This window comes from Notolepis coatsorum, assembly GCF_963971535.1.
Source record: "Notolepis coatsorum genome assembly, chromosome: 18".
In the NCBI taxonomy this organism is placed as follows: domain Eukaryota; kingdom Metazoa; phylum Chordata; class Actinopteri; order Aulopiformes; family Paralepididae; genus Notolepis; species Notolepis coatsorum.
Window position 1 is genome coordinate 8,713,093 of NC_140182.1, and position 26,998 is coordinate 8,740,090.

Here is a 26,998-nt window from a genome sequence, read left to right on the forward strand (position 1 = left end):
ATCCACACTGTATATATATTTATCTATGCATGTATATATATCCATACTGTACACTGCATATATATATCAGTGTACAGTATATATATCAGGCCCGCCTGATCTCAAACCTACCGAAGTCGGCCCATGTCACCCCACTTCTCAGGGACCTGCACTGGCTCCCCATTGCTGCACGTATCCGCTTCAAGGCCCTCGACCTAGCATACCGTGCGGCAAAGGGAACCGCTCCCACCTACCTCCGGTCCCACACCCTCAAGACCCCTATGCTCTACATCTTCTGGCCGCCTCAGACCCACTCCTATCCGAGCTCCGGGAGGGTCATCAAAGAGAAGTCGCCTATTCTCGGTCCTTGCCCCACAATGGTGGAACGAACTTCCCACCCCAGTTAGGACAGCCGAAACCCGTCCAATCTTTCGCCGTCGACTAAAGACGCACTTCTTCAATCATTATCTGAAATGAAATGGAAAAAAAAAAAAAAAAAAAATACTCTAACCCTAACTAACCTTACTGTCATGCACTTGTCCTAATAAACGAACCTACACTGTAGCACGCAACACTTTGATGAACATTGTTACTCAGCTGATAGAGTTGTGCCCTTCCTGATGACCTGTCGTACATAACTTGTAAGTCGCTTTGGATAAAAGCGTCTAAATGACTAAATGTAAATGTAAATGTAAATATATCCATACCTATTCTTAGTACTTATACTGCTGGCTATTAGTATGGTTTACTACCATCGTGTATTCATACTTGAAGCTGTATATAATAATACTGTCATAACTTCGTAGTATATACTCCACATATCCACATGTTACACTGTATACTGCGATGCACTTTACTGCTACTTTGCACTCTGGTTAGAACCCAACTACATACAGTACTGTATATGTGCATATCGTATATATGTCACAAATGTATACCTGTATGTCATGTATGTCCCTATGCCATAAATGTCATGATGTCATGTATATTGTGTATGTCATAAATGTCACTATGAATTGAAAATGGGGGACCCTGATGTAAACAAGACGAAAGTCTTTCTCTGGTCTGCATCCCCTTAACAATTGTGTGTATTGAGCCGTACTGTATTGTACCCATTCTGCAATCTGTTAAATAAAGTTCTCATTCATTCATTCTACATTTCGTTTTACTGTACTTGTAGTACAATGACAACAATACAATGAATGTAATCTAATATGTTGATCGTAAGCCTATTGATTAAAACGAATCAATTGCGTCATGTACACGCTATTGTTTTGATGCGTTGTTGCTCGTCTTGCATCATTCCCCATTATGCTGTGGGGGGGGGGGGGGGGGGGGGGTGATGCAACAAGGGGACTTCCTACAGTAGAAATCCAGAATCCACTGGATCTCAACTTTCACTTTCGGGAGACATTCCTTCCAATCTACGCCCACACCCCACGCATCTAGACCGCAGTCACCGCACCCGCGAGAAGTGAAAAACCAGAGGAATCCAACACACACATTTGCACAATGAATGAATGAATGAATGAATGAATGAATGAATGAATGAATGAATGAATGAATGAAAACTTTATTTATCAGATTGCAGAATGGGTACAATACAGTACGGCTCAATACACACAATTGTTAAGGGGATGCAGACCAGAGAAAGACTTTTGTCTTGTTTACATCAGGGTCCCCCATTTTCCCCATCCATTGCTCATTACACACACACATACTTTTTTTGGAACTGTGTACATAGCCATGTTGTTATTAAAATTGTATATATAGTATAATATCTACATCCTGTTATCTGCACTGCACACACCTTTTAGAACTGTATAGTAATCTTTATTTTAGTCATTGTATCTTATATTTTATTGTTATTCTATGCTCATTTGATTGCACTTATATAAAATTGGATGGTCGAGGACCACCACGAATAGAATTGCACTCTTTCTTGCTGTAAAAGGTACTGAAATGTGTGAGTCACACATAATGTGACAATAAAAGGAATCTGAATCTGAATCTGAACCTGAATCTGAATCTGAACTTCTCGGCGGAAGTGCCATGCCCATACTAGTCGAGCCCTGCCCCTCCTCCTCCTGGCTATAAAAGCGCGTCTCGTCCGCAGACACGCGTCACGTCAACAACACTTCAGAGACACACAGTGTCAAACAAACCGCTCTGCAAGAAGATGCAAAGGTAAGAACAATGCATGAACTTATATCGTATTTGCAATGAGGAGATGTCATGTTATGTAACACAATCAAATCAAATCATATCCCCCCGCGGTTTCCCTTACTGTACTTGTTACTTCCCCGACTGTCTTCCCTGTTTCCCTGTGGTTCTATGTTTCTTTGTTTTTGCCTATTGTCAGCGTCTTTGGGTCCTTGAAAAGCGCTATACAAAATACATTTATTATTATGATATTATTATTATTATTATCTCGCCAGCACCCCCAAGCCGCAGTTCGCCAACTGGCTGATAGAGCAAGTGGATACGGGACTGTACCCGGGTCTGTGCTATGTGGACCCGAACCGGACCCGGTTCAGAGTCCCGTGGAAGCACAACTCCAGGAAGGACTGCAACGAGGAGGACTGCAAAATATTCAGGGTGAGTCATGTTTTTACGAGCTGCCTTTATTGTAGGTTCGATTGATTGATTGATTGACAACTTTATTAACAGATTGCAGAATGGGTACAGACTACAGTACAGTACGGCTCAATACACACAAGTGTTAAGGGGATGCAGACCAGAGAAAGACTTTTGTCTTGTTTACATCAGGGTCCCCCATTTTCAATTCATAATGACATTTATGACATACACAACATACAGATATAGGCCTACAGATATAAAAACCGAATCATCTAATCATGACATTTATGACATACATGGCATATCCAGTAGGCCTACTGTTACATTTGTGACATACAAGATGTGCAAATATACAGTAATGTTAAACAGATCCTATAACTAATATATACACTAGGGGGATGGAACTGTACATTATAGGGGGCAGGTGGGAGGGGGGGGGGTTCGGTTCAAGTTTTGTTTTTAGTTTTCACATATATAAGGTACATGTACATTACAGTGAAATGCTTGCTTCGTATGAGCCTCCTGAGATTGTGCTTCATAAAGTAAAAAATAATAAAGTCCAAACACTAGTTTCAAGTTTCTTTAATAGTTGTCATACAGAAGTACAGAATACTTTCATACAAAATGCTTCTTACTGTTACGCTCCAGAGACTGTGCTAGACAAGATAGTATCAAATAACATAGTATAGCATGTAAATTAGAAGTAGAAAATGAGGTCAGTGTTCGGTATAGACATATGTACAATGTTCGATGCAGAATAGACGTAACTGAGTTACCATATAATATACAATACTATGCAGTGTACTAATGTACAGTACTATATAGTGCAAAGCAGAAATGGGATGAGGTACAATTTAGGTACAATTTACAGTAAGGTGTACGAGTTGTAGTGCAATCCTTCATCAATAAATATAAAGTGTGGGGAGTGGGTGCTACAGTGTGTTTGTTTAAAGTGGGTGTGTGCTATAAAGTGTGTGGAGTGGGTGCTACAGTGTGTTTGTTTAAAGTGAGTGTGTGCGTGTGGATGTGTGTGCTATGTGCGTTTGGTGGTTGTTGTTGTGTAGTGTTCATTGTTCGTTTAGCAGCCTGATGGCCTGGGGATAGAAGCTTCTTCTTCTGAGTCTTTCTGTGCTCGCCTTGAGACTCCGGTATCGCTTGCCTGACCGCAGCAGTTCAAAGAGGCAGTTGTTCGGGTGACTGGAGTCTTTAATGATTCTCTTAGCCTTGCCCTTGCAACGCTTGTTGTAAATGTTCTGGAGGGTGGGGAGCCCCCCTCCAATTGTGCGTTCGGCTGAACGTGTCACTCTTTGTAGTCTGCTTCGGTCTTGTGCAGTGCTATTCCCAAACCAGGAGGTGATGTTGCCAGTCAAGATGCTCTCTATTGTACATGAGTAGAAGTTCTTAAGGATCTTCTGACTGACTTGGAACTTCCTTAGGCGCCTGAGGAAGTAGAGGCGTTGTCGTGCCTTCTTCACAACACTGTCAATGTGTGTGGTCCATGTCAAGTCCTCGGATATGTAGGCTCCGAGCCGAGGTACTTAAAGCTGTTGACTCTCTCAACCGGTGCCCCGTCGATGCTGAGGGGGCTGTAGTCCTTGACCCCCGACCTCCTGAAGTCCACAATCATCTCCTTTGTTTTGCTGACGTTCAGGGAGAGGCTGTTTTCCTGGCACCATCCCGCCAGGACCTTGACCTCTTCCAGGTAGGCCCTCTCGTCGTTGGCAGAGATCAGGCCCACCACCACTGTGTCGTCAGCAAATTTTATGATTGTATTGCTACTCCGCTGAGCCACACAGTCGTGTGTGTACAGGGAGTAGAGGAGGGGACTCAGAACACAGCCCTGGGGGGCCCCTATGTTGAGGGTGATGGATGAGGAGGTGCAGTTGCCTGCTCTCACCACCTGGGGTCTGCCAGTCAGGAAGTCCAAGACCCACTGGCAGAGGTCATAGTTCAAGCCCAGGTCCCTGAGCTTGGCTATGAGTATGGAGGGGACTATGGTATTGAATGCCGAGCTGTAGTCGATGAATAGCATTCTCACATAGTTCCCCTGCCTCTTGTCCAGGTGTGATGCTGCTGTGTGCAGCACATGGGCTATGGCGTCCTCCGTGGACCTGTTGGGGCGGTATGCAAATTGCAGGGGGTCCATGTTGATGGGGAGGGAGGAGCAGATGTAGCCCTTTACTAGCTTCTCAAAGCACTTCATGGCTATGGAGGTGAGAGCTACAGGGCGGTAATCGTTGAGGCAAGCAGGCTTGGATTTTTTGGGTACAGGGATAATAGTGGACTTCTTCAGGCAGGTGGGGATGACAGCCTGTTCTAAGGACAGGTTAAATATGTCAGTGAATACTGGGGCCAGTTGGTCGGCACAGACTTTTAGGACGCGGCCGGGGATGCCGTCCGGACCTGCTGCCTTCCTGATATTCACTTTTTTAAAGGTCCGCCTCACCTCATGCTCTGTTACCCTGAACACTGCGTCTCCATCAGCAGCCGACCCCCCCCCCCCCATTGCCGTGGCTTGTGGGCTGGTGTTATTACCTTAGATCACACAAACACACTTACACTTTATATTTATTGATAAAGGATTTGCACTACAACTCGTACACCTACTGTGAATTGTACCTAAACTGCACCTCGTCCATTTATGCCTTGCACTATATAGCATTGTATATTAGTACACTGCACAGTATTGTATATTGTATGGTAACTACGTCTACGAACATTGTACATATGTCTAAACTGAACACTGTGACCTCTTTTTTTTACTTCTAATTTTTACTATGTTTTTATTTCATACTTATCTTGTCATGCACAGTCTCTGGAGCGCAACAGTAAGAAGCATTTTGTACAAAAGTATTCTGTACTTCTGTATGACAACTATTAAAGAAACTAAAACTAAACTAACTACCAGCATCAAACCTCGCAGAAGGTATTGAGGTCATTTGCTAAGGAGATGTCACTGTTCAGTTTGAGGGAGGCGCCTTTGTAGTCTGTCATCGTTTTGAGCCTCTGCCACATAGCTCTAGAGTCAGCCTGTTCAAACTGGAGTTCAATTTTATCCTTGTAGCGTCGTTTGGCCTCTGTCACTGTCCTCCTTACGTTGTATCGCGCCACCTTGTGGTCATTCATGTTGCCTGCCACTAGGCCGTCGTTGTATGCTTTGGTGCGCGCTCTCAGATATATACAAAATGTACAAACTAAAGTAAAAAATGCAATTTTTTTTTTTTTTTTTTTTTCAAAACAAAAAAAAAACTCTAAAATGCAAAAATCAGGTGCAGATGTAGTGCAAATAATTTTGTAATAGATACAAATATGGTGTAGTGTTAAAAGGTCTATTGTACCCTGGTATGACATCATGCATTGATAAATGATCTACTGGTTTATGATTGACTGTTTACTTTAATTGCCTTGATCCCATTATATGATGCAACATGTAGGCTATACATGTTCGAGTTGTTCTAGGATCTGAAGGATTCTTTGATATTTTCTTGAGTATTACTATAGTCTACATGCCAATACTTATCGCCCAAATATCAGAGCAAATTATATTTAGTGAAAGCGTGTAGTGAAAGGGTTAACAAGTGCTGCTGTTGACACCCGACGCCGCAACTGTGTTCCTTCCGATCTATATATATATAGGGACATTTTCACTGACCTATATATAGGTCAGTGATTCTGATGCAAGGAGGAAAATGTCAGTCACTAGAGTGCTGTCAGGCGATTAAAACAATCTAATTAATTACAGGATTTGTAATTAATTAATCGCATAACTATTTTAGGCCTGATATTATAATCATATTTCAAATGGCATGTGTCCGGATGGCAGAATTCAGTACTGTATCATCTACAAAACCTCCTGTTTAATCATCTTCCATTTATTCATTTGCTTAGATTTTTCAGGTCTGGTCATTTTTAGCATGGTGTTATTCACAGTCAAAGATAAAAAAAAATTAATTGATATTCTCATTTGGTTCATTACAATTTACTCAAGCCTAGTAACAGAAACGGTATTTCTGACACTGGGAATACATTCCCTGAGATCCATAGATGTCCCTAGAATCAGATACCAAGAACATGCAAATGGCCACTTTCTCTGCCAGAGACGCCTAAACAAGTCATTCCCCGCCATGCTAATTCTGCCAATGACGCCGTAACACGTCATTGAGATCAATATTTCAAAAATCTGTGATCGCAATCATATTTCTCCCCCGGAGACTTGAGATCTACTGTTGATCCCCTCTCAACTCTCCAACGGTTCAAGAGCGCCATCTGGTGGCCGATCGGCGGATCGCCCAAACCGGAAACCGGAAACGGAAGCTGGTGCTCATTCCAATTCGGTCCGATCACTCGCTAATAGTCCCGGGACTCGAGCTAGACACAATGGATAGCAATCCGTTACCAATAACTCGATAAACAACATGATTTGGACGTATATACTATTATACAACCTGGAGATGGATCGCATATTTCAACATCCCATAATAGGAATATTTTTGCTCCACGCTCATCGCCCAACGCTACGAGGAAGCTACGGTGAGTTTCAGCGTTTTTTTTTTACCGTGCTCAGTACAAACTGCTCTAATGATCATATCACCCACACTAGATGAATCATCTTAACGTTGGCCACGGAATTATAAACGACCCCCCCCCCCCCCCCCCCCCAATCCGGTCAACATCAGATGATAAGTAGTAACTTCTAGAAGCACGTCCATTTGAATTTTTTTATCTCGCGCAGATCGCTATCAAACTCTATTTGATCATCAATATCATGCATTTAGGGCTATAAATCACGTTCTGGAGAAAGCTGCAGAAAACGATAAAAACGTATTTATACTTTAGACCGTATTTTAGTATGAATATGTGAATGAAAAAGTATAACGTTCCTACGTCCTGAACGATAGATAATTGACGTTGAATGGGCCATAGTAATGTCAATTTAGCAATACAATTTAAAACGTTATAGCCCTGCAAAGAAGGGGAAGTTCTCCATAGACAAATAGAGCTGGCAGAGAGGGGTATAATGATGTACATAAGCCTAAAAAAGTCAAATGTGTATTCTACGTTTTTATGGAATGAATGAGATTAAAAAATAAAGTTTTTTTTTTTATACATTTTGAGTTAATTTTCATAACGCGATAATTTGCGGTGTAATTAATGCGATAAACTGACAGCCCTAGTCACTACACATCTAATTATGAAGGAAGGAATCGGACTCCATGATGATGCAATCAAAGCCAGTCCAGCAACAGAAGCTACAGTAGTCCTAGATATTCATTCATTCAATCTGTATTTCATCTGGAAAGATCATTGAGAGCAGGATCTTGTTTACAATGGCGTTGTTGAGAGCGTTTTAAATGAACAAGTTATCTTACAACAAGTTTGCCTGCATCCATGTGTGTTTTTGGGGCGGATGGGTGGTTTCTTTTTTTTTTCTGGAAAAAAAATTTCTCCCCAGGAGTCAGTATTGGCAGGAATTTATTTTGTCATAAGTCTTTAATTGTCATGCACATGTGAGATGGGAGACACACAGGAACACGCACACACACACACACACGCATGAGATGGGAGACACACAGGAACACACACACGTGAGATGGGAGACACACAGGAACACACACACATGTGAGATGGGCGACCCACAGGAACACACGCATGCATGTGAGATGGGCGACCCACAGGAACACACACACGCATGCATGTGAGATGGGCGACCCACAGGAACACACACACATGCCCTGAGTCGCCGATGAAATGTCTCTCTCCACTTGACCCATCCCGTCTTTCCTTCTCTCTCCCTTATTTATTGTAATTGTCCTTGTATACTATTGCTACTGTAATTTTGTATTTTATTTACTTGTATGCATGTAGTACATAACCTTGTTTTTGTTGCAACCTCCCCCCCACCCCCCACCCCCCTTCCCTCAAAAGGCCTTTGCTATTTGGTCAGGCTGCTTTTGTATATAAGAATTTGTTCTCACTTGCTTGCCTGGGTAAATAAAGGGTAAATAAATGTAAAATAAATGTTTCCTGCTGTGTGTGTATTGTGTGGTTTCCAGGCGTGGGCAGTGGCCAGTGGTAAGATCACGCAGTACCCCGACGACAAGGCCAAGTGGAAGACCAACTTCCGCTGCACGCTCAACATCCTCACCAAGCACTTCCTCAAGGTCGAGGACAACTCCAAGGACAACCCCGAGGACCCTCACAAGATCTACCAGATCATTCCGAAGGAGTGTAAGACCCCATTGTCTTGATCTTAACAAAAAAAATTGCTTTCACCACCAAGGTTAACCTTTCACTACCAAGGGTTAACCGTCTGTAGTGTGGTAGTGAAAGGGTGAACCGTCTGTAGTGTGGTAGTGAAAGGGTTAACCTTCTGTAGTGTGGTTGTGAAAGGGTTAACCTTCTGTAGTGTGGTAGTGAAAGGGTTAACAGTCTGTAGTGTGGTAGTGAAAGGGTTGACCTTCTGTAGTGTGGTAGTGAAAGGGTTAACCTTCTGTAGTGTGTTTGTGAAAGGGTTAACCGTCTGTAGTGTGGTAGTGAAAGGGTTAACCTTCTGTAGTGTGGTAGTGAAAGGGTTAACCTTCTGTATTGTGGTTGTGAAAGGGTTAACCGTCTGTAGTGTGGTAGTGAAAGGGTTAACCGTCTGTAGTGTAACAAAAAAGTTTCCTTTCACTACCACACTACAGAAGGTTAACCTTTCACTACCACACTACAGAAGGTTATCCTTTCACTACCACACTAGAGAAGGTTAACCCTTTCACTACCACACTACAGAAGGTTAACCTTTCACTACCACACTACAGACGGTTAACCCTTTCACAACCACACTACAGACGGTTAACCTTTCACTACCACACTACAGAAGGTTAACATTTCACTATCACACTACAGACGGTTAACCTTTCACTACCACACTACCGAAGGTTAACCTTTCACTACCACACTAGAGAAGGTTAACCCTTTCACTACCACACTACAGACGGTTAACATTTCACTACCACACTACAGACGGTTAACCCTTTCACTACCAGACTACAGAAGGTTAACCTTTCACTACCACACTACAGACGGTTAACCTTTCACTACCACACTACAGAAGGTTAACCTTTCACTACCACACTACAGACAGTTAACCCTTTCACTACCACACTACAGAAGGTTAACCTTTCACTACCACACTAGAGAAGGTTAACCTTTCACTACCACACTAGAGAAGGTTAACCCTTTCACTACCACACTACAGACGGTTAACATTTCACTACCACACTACAGACGGTTAACCCTTTCACTACCACACTACAGAAGGTTAACCTTTCACTACCACACTACAGACGGTTAACCTTGCACTACCACACTACAGAAGGTTAACCTTTCACTACCACACTACAGACGGTTAACCTTTCACTCCCACACTACAGAAGGTTAACCTTTCACTACCACACTACAGACGGTTAACCTTTCACTACCACACTACAGAAGGTTAACCTTTCACTACCACACTACAGACGGTTAACCTTTCACTCCCACACTACAGAAGGTTAACCTTTCACTAACACACTACAGACAGTTAACCCTTTCACTACCACACTACGGAAGGTTAACCTTTCACTACCACACTACAGACGGTTAACCTTTCACTACCACACTACAGACGGTTAACCTTCTGTAGTGTTGCAGTGAAAGAGTTAACCATTCGGTAGTGTGGTAGTGAAAGGGTTAAAGTAAATGGTAAACAAAATGGTAAATGGTGCATTTATATAATGGCTTATATATATATATATATATTTTTTTTTATCCACTTTTTCTCCCATTTTCTATATTTTCTCCCATCCCAATTTCGTATAATCCAATTCAACCCTCCCCTGTCACGGACGCTGTTTCTTGCCTCCCACAAGCCGGCTGCAATGTGGACTAAGTCATACATAGCACAAGTCCCCTCCGGTACTTGAGGTAACAGCAGTCGCATCTTTTCACCTCCGCAGCTCGACCTCTCAGTGGCGAGGAGTAACGCGTGGGAGGCTCACGCTGCCCCCGACACTTCCTGATTCTACTGCGCAGACGCACCAACCGACCTGTAGGAGTCGCTGTCCACAACGCCCCGATCCCCACCCATCAGTTTCCCACCCCCTAATACGGCCAATGTGTATTAGTACGGACGACCAGCTAAACTGAAAGCAAATGTGGAGCGCTGGGCTCGAACTGACGAGCCCAGCGTCTCCAGCATTTCGTGGCGAGCGCCTTGCCCACTACGCCGCCCTAACGGCTTATATTTGTATAACTAAGTATATAGAAGGATTATATGCAGGTATATTCAGACGGATATGGATATATATATATACAGTATATGCAGTAAATATATATATGGTATATACAGCACTATTGTACATGCCATCATACCGTTATATGGGTATTATATAGGTAGACATCCAGTCGTCTGTAAAACAAAGCCCATTTCTTACCACCAGGGAGTGAGAAAAGACGATGCATGTATTCGTAATCGGGTCTACAGGGTTGACGGAGATGGTATAATTACTGAATAATTGCATGTAGTATCATGGTAAATAAAATGGTAAATGGTGCATTTTATATAGTATCTTTTATCCAAAGCGCTTTACAATTTGTTCCACACATTCACAAACCGACGGCGGAGGCGACCATGCAAGGTGCCAACCTGCTCATCGGGAGAAGTTAGGGGTTAAGTGTCTTGCTCAAGGACACGAGGAAGTCAGAGGTAAGCGACAGCTGTGATTGGAGGATCATGAAAAGGGGCAGGGTTTTGAGACGGGTCCGGGAGAACCTTCGGATTACCAGACGACCGCTCTACCTCCCGAGCCACTGTCTGAATACATTGGAGTTGATGGCATACGCCTAGAAAATGTGAATTGCAATGTTCTAACACGTGTGCCGCGCTCTTGTATTCCCTTTTATCTGCAGATAATTACGAAAGTCGCATGGACTATTTACCCGATGATGGCATGACTCTAGATATCTACAGCTCTCCTGTAGAACACCTCCCCCCAGGCAACGAGGTAGGCTACAGTGTGTAAACTATGATGGAACTCCCCGGGTGTCGAGCACATTCACCCTCCACCGATAACTGATGAGTGTCAAAACAACAATGGCAGTTCATGGTCTGTTATCTTACGTCTTACGTTATCTTTAGTGCTGTCAATAGATACAAAAACAATGACTAATTAATCTCTCAATTTTCTGTAATTAATCTAGATTAAAAATAGCATTTTTCTACTTAAGACCGAAGCTTGCAACAGATATTTACTTGAGTAAAATCATGGAATTAATGTAAAATCAACACAAAGAAAGTATATTTAGATTCAAAGACTATTTTAATAGCTTTCTTTGAATACAGTTTCTCTCCTGTGAAATACTACCAAAGCTAACTAGCATGTCCCATATGCTGTGTAAATAACTATGTACAGATACCGAGATGTCACTCCATGTTACCTGTTACCTATTTACTGCACAATGTTGTTTTTTCATTTTTTGATTCTATTATATGTACCACTGTATTGCACATCGTTGCGGGCAAGACCACCCGCATTTCATTGTATACCTGTATGCCGTGACAATTAAAACTCTTGACTTGACTTGACTTGACTACTTAATGTTCAACAAAACCATCAACATTGACTCAGCTTGACTTCTTTCTTATATCCGCGACGCTAAGATTGAAGATTTTTCACTCCATAGATTAATTTAGATTAATTTATTTTAATGCTTTAAATAATTTAAATTAATCTCAAGTAAAAGCATTAATTTTGACAGCCCTAGACTTATCTTACATCTGTTCTTTATTCTTACTACATATGATTCATACTACTATATATGAGAGAGGTACCATAAATATGTATATACATAATGTATAACATGCACGTATATCATGCCAGTTAGGGCACCTTGTGTATACTGCACCTTGTGTATACTGCACCTTGTGTATACCGTTTACTTTTACTCTTACTCATATATTCAGATACAAATTCTTTATTGCCTATATTTATTGTAACATATAATATAACCGATGCAGCATACAGACCCTCATCTGCACCTTTGTTTACACTGTTTATTTTTCTCATATCTTTATATTCAGATCAAATTTTATTGCTTATATTTATACTAGGGCTGTCAGTTTATCGCGTTAATTAGATTAATTAATTACACAGCAGATTATCGCGTTATGAAAATTAAATCAAAATTAATACTTTTTTTTATTTTTATTTTTTATTTAAATATTTTTAAATCTCTTTCATTCCATAAGAACATAGAATATACATTTACAGACTTTTTTTTTTAATATGGTCCATTTGCATGTTCTTGGTATCTGATTCTAGGGATATCTATGGATCTCAGGGAATGTATTCCCAGTGTCAGAAATACTGTTTCTGTTACTAGGCTTGAGTAAATTGTAATGAACCAAATGAGAATATCAATAAAACATTTTTTATCTTTGACTGTGAATAACACCATGCTAAAATTGACCAGACCTGAAAAATCTAAGCAAATGAATATAAATGGAAGATGATTTAAACGGAAGGTTTTGTAGATACAGTACTGAATTCTGCCATCCGGACACATGCAATTTGAAATATGATTATAGAATATCAGGCCTAAAATGGTAATGCGATTAATTCATTACAAATTCTGTAATTAATTAGATAAAAAAAATGAATCGCCTGACAGCACTAATTTATAGTAATACCATTACCCTGCCCTTACCTGTACCTCCCCTCCCCCATTCTGTTATGACGCCCGAGGGGATCAATAAAGGAGTATCTGATCTATGACGCCCGAGGGGATCAATAAAGGAGTATCTGATCTCGTGCTCTTTTTCTCTCCAGCTCAATCTGCTTCACCGTTTCGTAACCTTGGATCTCGACGGCCGTCCTCCAGGTAGAACATCAATGCATCACCATCGTGTCCCGTTGTGACAATAAGGGTCAAAGTGGGCATCAAACAGGAAGTGTGGGCATCAAACAGGAAGTGTGGGCATCAAACAGGAAGTGTGGGCATCAAACAACAGGAGGTGTGGGCATCAAACAGGAGGTGTGGGCATCAAACAGGAAGTGTGGGCATCAAACAGAAAGTGTATGTATCAAACAGGACGTGTGGGCATCAAACAGGAAGTGTGGTCATCAAACAGGAAGTGTGGGCATCAAACAGGAAGTGTGGGCATCAAACAGGAAGTGTGGGCATCAAACAGGAAGTGTGGTCATCAAACAACAGGAAGTGTGGGCATCAAACAGGAAGTGTGGGTATCAAACGTGTGATTTTTAAACGTAGCCTATGTGTGCGAAGACGCTCTCTGATTGGCTAGCCGCGTACAGCGAAGACGGTCTCTGATTGGTTTAGCGCCGAAGGGTCTCTTCCTCCTAACCCTAAAGGAAAACGCCAACATTTTGGGAAATTAGCTTATTTGCCATCTTCCCTGGAGTTAGACAAGAAGATACATACCCTTTTCTTCTCTGTGCGTGCAGTAGGCTTAGGGAACGCCTGCACCGTTAGCGTAGCTTAGCTTCATCACTGGAAGTGGGGCAGTCCTTTACCCTGAAGTTCCCTACAGTCACGAAATACACTCCAAATACAACTCCAAAACGTTCCTGTAAACATGTTGTGACCTGTGTATTTACCATGTGGAGAAATAAAAAATAATTGAATTCGACAATTACGTTTTCTAAGCAAATATACTAGGAACTATTTTTTGCCGAACCACTCCTCTCTGGGCTCGGTCAGTGATTTCACGCAACGCAGTGATACTTTCTAACGTGACGCCATGCAGTGTTTGTTTACATTCTCATTTCATTCAAAGGATCCAAACCGATTGAAGTTTATGGATACCATGCCTTCAAATCCTCTTACCTTGACGATTAAAAGCCTCAACAATTTAGAAAGCAGTATTCCCATGGCTGGTGTTGATATGCTGCTAGCTAACTGAAACCAACAAACACAGAACCGGGCGGACACTAAAGCAGATAACGAAGCATAATTTTTACTTCCGGTCGGGGGGTTTCAAAATAAAAGAGCGACGTCTAAAGCACCGGAAATACGTTTATTTTGTACATTATCTAACGTTAACACGAACCTAAACTAACGTTACAACTAACCTAAAGTTATAAAAAGGTTGAGATCCAAGGCAGCTCTACAATCTTTTAAAAAGCCTTTATTTAGTGGCTTACATTATTTAGAAAAATCTTTTTTTTAAATCCGACATGTTTCAGCCTACATGGCCTTCTTCAGGGTGTTGCTGTGACAAAAACAATACTGTGACTAAATAGAGGAAAAAAGGAAAAAACATAACTCTGGGAGTGACTAATTACAATGGGGGACAGCTGGTCCCAATTAAATGAAGGCAAAGCAACATTCTCGAGGCCATGTCCTCACGTACATGGATCTTTTGCCAAACGGATATTCTTAGGCTCTGTTTAAAATAAAATCCCTGTCCACACCACTGTTTAAAAAAAAATCCCCATCCAGACACAAACGCATATGAATTGCTCCAACAAGCATGCGGGCCAGCAGGTGGCGATAAGCAATATCCCTAATACCATGGTGGTACGAGCGGTCAGGACGACAGAGAAATGATTGGTTCACCCAGCCCACTTCACCACTCCTAGCATTTCCATTGGCTATATTGACATACATACAGTAGATAATAAATAGATAGATATAGCGGTGGATTAGATGCAGTCCAGAGGAAACAACCAATCTAGATATGTCACGATTTAATGCTTTACTTCTGCGCACTGGGCGACGGAGAGATACAATGTCAATGTATTCAACGGATTCTGAAACTAAATATGGCGAGTCCTTATCACAAACTATATATATACTAATTACAACAAGACATTCATTAATTGCATTGTACTGTTCACGTGCCGTCGCATATATAAGTAAGGATAGTTTGAATGACATTTCAGCACCAGGCGCTGTCCATCTTATTGCCTCTGTGCGCTTCAAGGCTACGGGCGCCTATTGTATTGCCATGGATGGAACAACAGTCTGAGCATGCGTAGTGAGCTGTGGCGTCATCGTTTATCTAGACTATGCGTTTACAGTGGCTGCACGGATCCACTGAACGGATATTTTGGAAAATCTTCACTTTAAAATGCGTTTAAGAGTCTCCGTTTATGTCTCTGAAAACACCCTTTACGTGTGGATGAGAGGCCCAATCGTGGAATAAAATGTGCGTTTGGCAAAAGATCCATATACGTGAGGACATGGCCTCAACTTGAGTTTTGCCTTCATTTAATTGGGACCAGCTGTCCCCCATTGTAATTAGTCACTCCCAGAGTTATGTTTTTTCCTTTTTTCCTCTATTTAGTCACAGTATTGTATTTGTCACAGCAACACCCTGAAGGCCATGTAGGCCGAAACATGTCGGATTTAAAAAAAAGATTTTTCTAAATAATGTAAGCCACTAAATAAAGGCTTTTAAAAAAATTGTAGAGCTTCCTTGGATCTCAACCTTTCTTTTATAAGCGAATCCTACCCCGGATTTAATCCAAAGAGCACCTACCTGAAACAAAATAAGAACGCTGAAGCCCTCTCCATATCCTCTGTTTTAACCTAAAGTTAGTTTAGGTTCGTGTTAACGTTAGATAATGTACAAAATAAACGTATTTCCGGTGCTTTAGACGTCGCTCTTTTATTTTGAAACCCCCTGATCGGAAGTAAAATGTATGCCTCGTTATCTGCTTTAGTGTCCACTGCACTGCAAACACTGCATGGCATCACGTTAGAAAGTATCACTGCATTGCGTGAAATCACTGAGCCCAGAGAGGAGTGGTTCGGCAAAAATAATTTGAGTATATTTGCTTAGAAAACATAATTGTCGAATTCAATTATTTTTTATTTCTCCACGTGGTAAATACACAGGTCACAACATGTTTACAGGAACGTTTTGGAGTGTATTTCGGGACTGTAGGGAACTTCAGGGTAAACGACTGCCCCACTTCCAGTGATGAAGCTAAGCTACGCTAACGGTGCGGGCGTTCCCTAAGCCTACTGCACGCACCGAGAAGAAAAGGGTATGTATCTTCTTGTCTAACTCCAGGGAAGATGGCAAATAAGCTAATTTCCCAAAATGTTGGCGTTTTCCTTCAACCCTAACTCTAACTCTAAGCATAACCCACTTCGAAAGAACTGTCGGGTTTTAAACTGTTTAAACAGTCATTCTGAACTGCACTATTGCATTATTTTACTCTGTCTATTCTATTTGACTTAACTATTTTATTGCACTGCACTATTGCACTATTTTACTCTGTCTACTCTATTTTGTTCTTCTATTACTGTCTATTTTAAAATGGTCTATATTATGTGTGATGATCAAACCGTAAACGGAGAGGCCTATTGGGATGTTGGATCCTAATGTGAAGAACTATGTGATTTAATGTCTATTTTATGCTTGTTTTATACGTATTTTATGTCTTTATGCATTGCTCTTGATCTGCTAATTCTGTGCTTATTTTATGGCAATTTTTTTTTTAAATTTTTTTTTATTAAGCACTTTCAGCTGCAATTCTTGTATGAAGGGTGCTATACAAATAAATATTGTTATACTATTATTATTATTATTATTATTATTATAATGTGAATAAGACTGTTTACTGTCTTCTACAGAAGAGCCACACTGGGAAGAGACGTACCAAGTCGTCCCTGGTACTAGCTACCAAGTCGTCCAGTCTTCACCGACAGAACCGCCATCAGCCTCACAGAACCACATGCAACTAGTACCAGAACCACAGCCATATCACGAGGGTACGGTTAGCCGATGGTTAAACATTGTCAAATTTAGTGGCATATATACAGCTAGAGCTAAGATGGACCCATAGTAAACAACCACCTCTGCATAGTGGGTGACATAGCATGGATTCGTCACATGTTTACCTTTTTTTAAATTTGTTTTATTATGAGCCTCCTGAGATTGTGCTTCATACAGTAAAAAATTTAAAAGACAGGGAGCTCCCGTAGCTCACTGCGTATCTCGGCGCTATTTCTGCGTCGGGGACAACCGTGCTCGTCACGGATCTGGGGTACACGAGTTCGATTTCCGGACCCGCCGTATTTTCTCAGTGTCTTCCCCTGCTCTACATCCCATTCAACCTGTTTCTGTCGGTCATGCTTGACCAGAAAAGCGATAAACGCTAAAAAATAAAGTTTAAAAAAAAAAAAAAAATGTAAAAGACCAAACATACAAGAAAATATACAGTAATACAAAAAAGTACAAAATGCAAAAAGTTTGCAAATGGGGTAGAGTTGTAATATAGCAGTATCCTCTTTTAGGTAACCTGTTATTGAATCACTGTACTTTTGGTTTGATCTTTATTTATATCGAACACAACAATCGTACAAATCACAGTAAAGACTAAATGTAAACATAAACAAATGAGTCTGTCTTCATCCATAGAAAAACAAACGAGGATGAGTTGCAGAAGAGATGGAAGGAACCACAGCTTATCTTGTCCTGCCCCTTTCTTACAATATAACATAATAAATAATAAATAAAATAATAAAACTCTTACTACCTAAAAAAATTAATTTAAAAACAAGACTTTGTGAGCACGCTCTTCCTGTTCTCAAAAACAACGTGGTTTAAATCCTCCTGCAGACCTATACTGTCCTCGTTTAAAGTTCGCCACGCGAACCCATGAGCCCAGATCAAAGCCGGCGTGTAGAAACAACCTCCTTCCTTGTGACTTTCTCTCCACAGTGGGCCAACCGCTCCAGCCCCCTGCGACCCCCGCCATCCACGACCTGGAGGTCACCATCCACTACAGGAGGAAGGAGGTGCTGCGGACCCAGGTGTCGTGCTCCCGCCTCCAGCTCCACTACCAACACCAGGCCCCCGAGCTCCAGGCCCATCCGCTCTGCTTTCCCACGACCGAGGGCCTGGCCGACCCCAAACAGGTGGCGTCACCGACTCACTGTAACACTAACTCATCCGTTCTACACTCACTGTGTGGGATGAATGAATGAATGAAAACTTTATTTAACAGATTGCAGAATGGGTACAATACAGTACGGCTCAATACATACAATTGGTAAGGGGATGCAGACCAGAGAAAGACGTTCGTCTTGTTTCCATCAGGGTCCCCCATTTTCAATTCATATAGACATTTATGACATACACAACATACATGACATTTATGGCATAGGGACATATAGGTATTTAGTACTGATACATTTGTGACATAAACGGTATTCCAATATACAGTACTGTTACCCCTAGATCCTGACAGAGTATATACATATGATGGGGAGGGTACTGTACATTAGGAGGGGGTGGGTGGGTGGGAGGGAAATATACATACGGCGGGGAGGGAATATATACATGCGGTGGGGAGGAGACTGTCTATTAGGAGGTGGTGGGGGTTTTGGGCATTTACGGTGGCCAGTTTCGAATTGCAGCCTCCCGTAGGTGCTCTTTAAGAGCGGTTTTGAATGTGGGCAGGGATTCACATTCCTTTACAGCTTTGGGTAGGGCGTTCCACATTGATGTGGCATAATTGCGAAACGTGTTTAGTCCCTTGTTTGAGCCGAATCTGGGTTTAACATGATTTGTTGAGCTTCCTCTGGTGTAGTGGTTGTGGTATTCACTGACCTTTGGGAAGTATTTTGACATGTACATGGGCACCCCGGTCGTATAGTGTATCTTGTAGATATTGTGGATATCCTGAAGAACGTCGTTCTCAGTCAACCGAGATCAAGATAATAAGGTTTATTAGCCAGACAGATATATATATATATATACACATAGTATTTAGTAGAGAGAATGGCTGAGGCTCTCGCCCCAGGTGATCAGCTGAAATGACCCAGGTAGAGACCCTGAATGCTGTCGGGAGGAGCCCTATATAGTGAAAAGGGGGAGGAGGGGGTCCCATTTGATAGGTCAAATGGGTGGGGTGGGGGACACAGGATAGGGGACAAAGGGGAGGGGGGCGTCTTTACATGAGAGTTGGGGAATCAATATATTATTCCACAACTGTAACACTAACTCATCCATTCTACACTCACTGTAACACTTAACTCATCCATTCTACATTCACTGTAACACTTAACTCATCCATTCTCCATTCACTGTAACACTGACTCATCCATTCTACATTCACTGTAACACTTAACTCATCCATTCTACATTCACTGTAACACTTAACTCATCCATTCTACATTCACTGTAACACTTAACTCATCCATTCTACATTCACTGTAACACTGACTCATCCATTCTACATTCACTGTAACACTGACTCATCCATTCTACACTCACTGTAACACTGACTCGTCCATTCTACATTCACTGTAACACTTAACTCATCCATTCTACATTCACTGTAACACTGACTCATCCATTCTACATTCACTGTAACACTAACTCATCCATTCTACATTCACTGTAACACTAACTCATCCATTCTACATTCACTGTAACACTAACTCATCCATTCTACATTCACTGTAACACTGACTCATCCATTCTACATTCACTGTAACACTTAACTCATCCATTCTACATTCACTGTAACACTGACTCATCCATTCTACATTCACTGTAACACTAACTCATCCATTCTACATTCACTGTAACACTGACTCATCCATTCTACATTCACTGTAACACTTAACTCATCCATTCTACATTCACTGTAACACTGACTCATCCATTCTACATTCACTGTAACACTTAACTCATCCATTCTACATTCACTGTAACACTGACTCATCCATTCTACATTCACTGTAACACTAACTCATCCATTCTACATTCACTGTAACACTAACTCATCCATTCTACATTCACTGTAACACTAACTCATCCATTCTACATTCACTGTAACACTGACTCATCCATTCTACATTCACTGTAACACTTAACTCATCCATTCTACATTCACTGTAACACTGACTCATCCATTCTACATTCACTGTAACACTAACTCATCCATTCTACATTCACTGTAACACTAACTCATCCATTCTACATTCACTGTAACACTGACTCATCCATTCTACATTCACTGTAACACTGACTCATCCATTCTACATTCACTGTAACACTGACTCATCCATTCTACATTCACTGTAACACTTAACTCATCCATTCTACATTCACTGTAACACTGACTCATCCATTCTACATTCACTGTAACACTAACTCATCCATTCTACATTCACTGTAACACTTAACTCATCCATTCTACATTCACTGTAACACTGACTCATCCATTCTACATTCACTGTAACACTGACTCATCCATTCTACATTCACTGTAACACTGACTCATCCATTCTACATTCACTGTAACACTTAACTCATCCATTCTACATTCACTGTAACACTAACTCATCCATTCTACACTCACTGTAACACTAACTCATCCATTCTACATTCACTGTAACACCTAACTCATCCATTCTACATTCACTGTAACACTAACTCATCCATTCTACACTCACTGTAACACTAACTCATCCATTCTACACTCACTGTAACACTAACTCATCCATTCTACACTCACTGTAACACTAACTCATCCATTCTACACTCACTGTAACACTAACTCATCCATTCTACACTCACTGTAACACTAACTCATCCATTCTACACTCACTGTAGTTCAAGTTCTTTAATAGTTGTCATACAGAAGTACAGAATACTTTCATACAAAATGCTTCTTACTGTTACGCTCCAGAGACTGTGCTAGACAAGATAGTATCAAATAACATAATAACATAATATAGCATGAATTTAGAAGAGAAAATGAGGTCACAGTGTTCGGTATAGACATATGTACAATGTTCTGAGTTACCATATAATATACAATACACAATACTATGCAGTGTACTAATGTACAGTACTATCTAGTGCAAAGCAGAAATGGGATGAGGTACAATTTTAGGTACAATTTACAGTAAGGTGTACGAGTTGTAGTGCAATCCTTCATCCATAAATATAAAGTGTGGGGAGTGGGTGCTACAGTGTGTTTGTTTAAAGTGGGTGTGTGCTATAAAGTGTGTGGAGTGGGTGCTACAGTGTGTTTGTTTAAAGTGAGTGTGTGCGTGTGGATGTGTGTGCTATGTGTGTTTGGTGGTAGTTGTTGTGTAGTGTTCATTCATTGTTCGTTTAGCAGCCTGATGGCCTGGGGATAGAAGCTACTTCTGAGTCTTTCTGTGCTCGCCTTGAGACTCCTGTATCGCTTGCCTGACGGCAGCAGTTCAAAGAGGCAGTTGTTCGGGTGGCTCGAGTCCTTAATAATTCTCTTAGCCTTCCCCTTGCAACGCTTGTAGTAAATGTTCTGGAGGGTGGGGAGCCCCCCTCCAATTGTGCGTTCGGCTGAACGTGTCACTCTTTGTAGTCTGCTTTGGTCTTTTGCAGTGCTATTCCCAAACCAGGAGGTGATGTTGCCGGTCAAGATGCTCTCTATTGTACATGAGTAGAAGTTCTTAAGGATCTTCTGGCTGACTTGGAACTTCCTTAGGCGCCTGAGGAAGTAGAGGCGTTGTCGTGCCTTCTTCACCACACTGTTAATGTGTGTGGTCCATGTCAAGTCCTCGGATATGTGGGCTCCGAGGTACTTGAAGCTGTTGACTCTCTCAACCGGTGCCCCGTCGATGCTGAGGGGGCTGTAGTCCTTGACCCCCGACCTCCTGAAGTCCACAATCATCTCCTTTGTTTTGCTGACGTTCAGGGAGAGGCTGTTTTCCTGGCACCATCCCGCCAGGACCTTGACCTCTTCCAGGTAGGCCCTCTCGTCGTTGGCAGAGATCAGGCCCACCACCACTGTGTCGTCAGCAAATTTGACGATTGTATTGCTACTCCGCTGAGCCACACAGTCGTGTGTGTACAGGGAGTAGAGGAGGGGACTCAGAACACAGCCCTGGGGGGCCCCTATGTTGAGGGTGATGGATGAGGAGGTGCAGTTGCCTGCTCTCACCACCTGGGGTCTGCCAGTCAGGAAGTCCAAGACCCACTGGCAGAGGTCATAGCCCAAGCCCAGGTCCCTGAGCTTGGCTATGAGTATGGAGGGGACTATGGTATTGAATGCCGAGCTGTAGTCGATGAATAGCATTCTCACATAGTTCCCCTGCCTCTTGTCCAGGTGTGATGCTGCTGTGTGCAGCACATGGGATATGGCGTCCTCCGTGGACCTGTTGGGGCGGTATGCAAATTGCAGGGGGTCCATGTTGATGGGGAGGGAGGAGCAGATGTAGCCCTTTACTAGCTTCTCGAAGCACTTCATGGCTATGGAGGTGAGAGCTACAGGGCGGTAGTCGTTGAGGCAAGCAGGCTTGGATTTTTTGGGTACAGGGATAATAGTGGACTTCTTCAGGCAGGTGGGGATGACAGCCTGTTCTAAGGACAGGTTAAATATGTCAGTGAATACTGGGGCCAGTTGGTCGGCACAGACTTTTAGGACGCGGCCGGGGATGCCGTCTGGACCTGCTGCCTTCCTGATATTCACTTTTTTAAAGGTCCGCCTCACCTCATGTTCTGTTACCCTGAACACTGCGCCTCCATCAGCAGCCGACCCCCCCCCCCCCATTGCCGAGGCTTGTGAGCTGGTGTTGTTATTACCAGCATCAAACCTCGCATAGAAGGTATTGAGGTCATTTGCTAAGGAGATGTCACTGTTCAGTTTGAGGGAGGCGCCTTTGTAGTCTGTCATCGTTTTGAGCCCCTGCCACATAGCTCTAGAGTCAGCTTGTTCAAACTGGAGTTCAATTTTATCCCTGTAGCGTCGTTTGGCCTCTGACACAGTCCTCCTTACGTTGTATCGCGCCACCTTGTGGTCATTCATGTTGCCTGCCTCTAGGCCGTCGTTGTATGCTTTGGTGCGCTCTCTCAGAGCTTCACGGACGGATTTGTCTACCCACTTAAGAACTTGGAGACTCATCCATTCTACACTCACTGTAACACTAACTCATCCATTCTACATTCACTGTAACACTAACTCATCCATTCTACACTCACTGTAACACTAACTCATCCATTCTACATTCACTGTAACACCTAACTCATCCATTCTACATTCACTGTAACACTAACTCATCCATTCTACACTCACTGTAACACTAACTCATCCATTCTACACTCACTGTAACACTAACTCATCCATTCTACACTCACTGTAACACTAACTCATCCATTCTACATTCACTGTAACACTTAACTCATCCATTCTACATTCACTGTAACACTAACTCATCCATTCTACATTCACTGTAACACTAACTCATCCATTCTACATTCACTGTAACACTTAACTCATCCATTCTACATTCACTGTAACACTGACTCATCCATTCTACATTCACTGTAACACTAACTCATCCATTCTACATTCACTGTAACACTGACTCATCCATTCTACATTCACTGTAACACTAACTCATCCATTCTACATTCACTGTAACACTAACTCATCCATTCTACATTCACTGTAACACTAACTCATCCATTCTACATTCACTGTAACACTAACTCATCCATTCTACATTCACTGTAACACTAACTCATCCATTCTACATTCACTGTAACACTGACTCATCCATTCTACATTCACTGTAACACTGAAGTCAAAAGCACACGGCGGGTGAGCGACGTCGCCTGGCGATGCGATCGGCTGTTGCTCAACGACAATCGCTTAGCACCCCACACCAGACCCGACCGTTCAGGTCCATTAAACCGCTCCATGGCCGTCAGATAGTCTCATTGGTTGCGCGTAATGTAGGATAGACCGGTCTATCGAGAGAGAGAGAGAGAGAGAGAGAGAGAGAGCGCCACAACTCATTGACTGCCTTAAATTAGCACACACATCCCATCTCCAACTAACGTTATTTATTTAAATTGTTCCTGTTAATTAATAATTAACATAAGTAGCATGGTAATAATACGTAGGTTATTGATCAATGAATGTATTGATAAATACATTTATATTACAAATGATACACCAGTAGAAGTCATGTTATTTCCTCATTGTCCTTGCTGTGTCGCCTGCCGTCGCCTCAAAAAAAATAGGTTTGAGGCGATATTTAGCCAGGCGTCAGAAGTTGCTGCGCGATCGTCGCTCGAAAATCTCCTGCCGTGTGGGTTGTCTCATTCATAACAATGGAAGCGATACAATTCTGTCGGTCGCCTTGCTTAAAAAATCGGTCGCCTGACAAAAATCACCCGCTGTGTGCGTTGGACTTAACTTATACATTATACATTCACTGTAACACTAACTTATACATTATACATTCACTGTAACACTAACTCATACATTCTACATTCACTGTAACACTAACTCATACATTCTACATTCACTGTAACACTAACTCATACATTCTACATTCACTGTAACACTAACTCATACATTCTACATTCACTGTAACACCTAACTCATCCATTCTACATTCACTGTAACACCTAGCCATCAACACTGAAGAAGGAACACATTGGTTCTGAAACATGTCTGTATCCGGCTGCAATTAAAATTTGAAACCCGAGAGTGCTGGTCCGGCTTCCTGCTTTATTCTACATCTATTTATTACTAAAATATTTGCATTACATCTCTACCTAATTTTTGCATTTTTGTTTGCATTTTGTACTTTAGTTTTGTATATTTTGTATAGTGTTTGTGCTTTATTTCAGTAAAAGAATAACCAATCTCAGGAGGCTCATACAGAACCAAGCATTTCACTCTGTAATGTACTTTATATGTGACAAATAAAACAACTTTAACTGGACCTCAACCTGTTCCATGGTGATGGAGAATGAATGAATGAATGAATGAATGAAAACTTTATATAACAGATTGCAGAATGGGTACAGTACGGCTCAATACACACAATTGTTAAGGGGATGCAGACCAGAGAAAGACTTTCGTCTTGTTTACATCAGGGTCCCCCATTTTCAATTCCTAGTGAAAGCTCCTCTGGAGGAGGCCATGACATCTCAAAATGGCCGCTGTGAAAAGGATCCATTGTCTTTATTATTTGATTTAAATGTATTGTCATCAGATACAGCACAAGTACAGTACAACGAAAAGAGGTTTGGCATCCAACCAGAGTGCAAATGTAACCGTAAAGTGCAACAGTAATATACAATGTACAGATGATAAAAACTAGTAATAGTGCTAGTCAGATGCATGTACAGAGTTGTAGTATTAATATGTACAGTGATACAGGTATAAAGACACTATGGTAGTAAGTCATACTGGCCAGCAGCGTAACTAGTAAGAGTAGGTAAGGGATATGTACAGATATAGTATGTACAGATGTGTAAAAAGGATTATATGCAGGTATGTACAAATGGATATGGGTTATATTCAGGTGTATAAGTAGGTATATAGAACGATTATATTCAGACAGATATGGATATATATATATGCAGTATATATAAATACGGTATATACAGCACTATTGTACATACCATCATACAGAGTTATATGGGTAGTATTATATAGGTAGATATCTACACACTGCATGGGTGGATTCATTGCATTACATATAATAATTCATGGAGATATACTAAAAAGCTATTTATAATATTTGGGCAGTAAAAAATCTCTGGCTGGTAGTTTTTCTTTTAATCTAAAGGTACATTTGTTCCCTGTTTTTCAGCATTTAGCTACAAGCATGGATACATTGTATGTATGTAATGATAAACAATGTCATAGTAACCGGCGGGTGTTATATTATTTCAAGATGATAAAGTAGCTAAGGAGTCAATAGATAAAAAGCAGTAATGGCATGTAGGTTACTCACCCTACTCATGTACAGTAGGCATCCACAGGCATCTCACCCTACTCCAATGTACAGTTTCTACGTCAAATGTATATACTCCCTTTTCTTGACTCCTTCTGTATCACAAACAGTACTGTATTTGCAAATCTGGTATGTCATAAATGTATAGATGTAGCAGTACTGACTATCTGTATGTCATGTATGTCATATATGTCCTGATGAATTGAAAATGGGGGACCCTGATGTAAACAAGACGAAAGTCTTTCTCTGGTCTGCATCCCCTTAACAATTGTGTGTATTGAGCTGTACTGTATTGTACCCATACTGCAATCTGTTAATAAAGTTTTCAATCAATCAATCAATCAAGCATTTATAGACATAAATAAACTTCATGGCTCATCTGCTACTCTGGGTATCCACTAGGTGGTGTCAAAGAGGCCCATGTGACCTGAGGATACTAGTAAAACATTTAGAAATATTCAATTGCAAATAGAATCAATTGTTGTTTATTTTTCTGGTCAATTAATCTGTTTAGATTAATCGATAACAAAATAATCGCTAGTTGCAGCCCTAGCGAGCGTGACTGACCGTTCACAGATGATACCAAGAATGCATCTTGCAATAGAGAAAAGAGCAGAAGTCTACAGGGTTGACAGAGATGGTATAATTACTGAATAATTACATGTAGTATCATGGTAAAAAAAAA

At 41.5% G+C, this 26,998-nt stretch overlaps 1 protein-coding gene across 1 annotated transcript in view; it reads left to right on the forward strand.

Annotated features, from left to right (window-relative positions):
- Window positions 1-2,122: 2,122 nt before the first annotated feature.
- irf7 (interferon regulatory factor 7) overlaps window positions 2,123-26,998 on the forward strand; it is a 29,620-nt gene continuing 4,744 nt past the window's right edge. Inside the window, exons 1-7 of the mRNA XM_084334290.1 lie at window positions 2,123-2,166; window positions 2,418-2,577; window positions 8,613-8,787; window positions 11,491-11,585; window positions 13,410-13,461; window positions 17,188-17,325; window positions 18,278-18,474. Coding sequence (XP_084190416.1) covers window positions 2,159-2,166; window positions 2,418-2,577; window positions 8,613-8,787; window positions 11,491-11,585; window positions 13,410-13,461; window positions 17,188-17,325; window positions 18,278-18,474 — 825 coding nt within the window. The 5' untranslated portion in view covers window positions 2,123-2,158. The remainder of the gene's footprint in view (window positions 2,167-2,417; window positions 2,578-8,612; window positions 8,788-11,490; window positions 11,586-13,409; window positions 13,462-17,187; window positions 17,326-18,277; window positions 18,475-26,998) is intronic.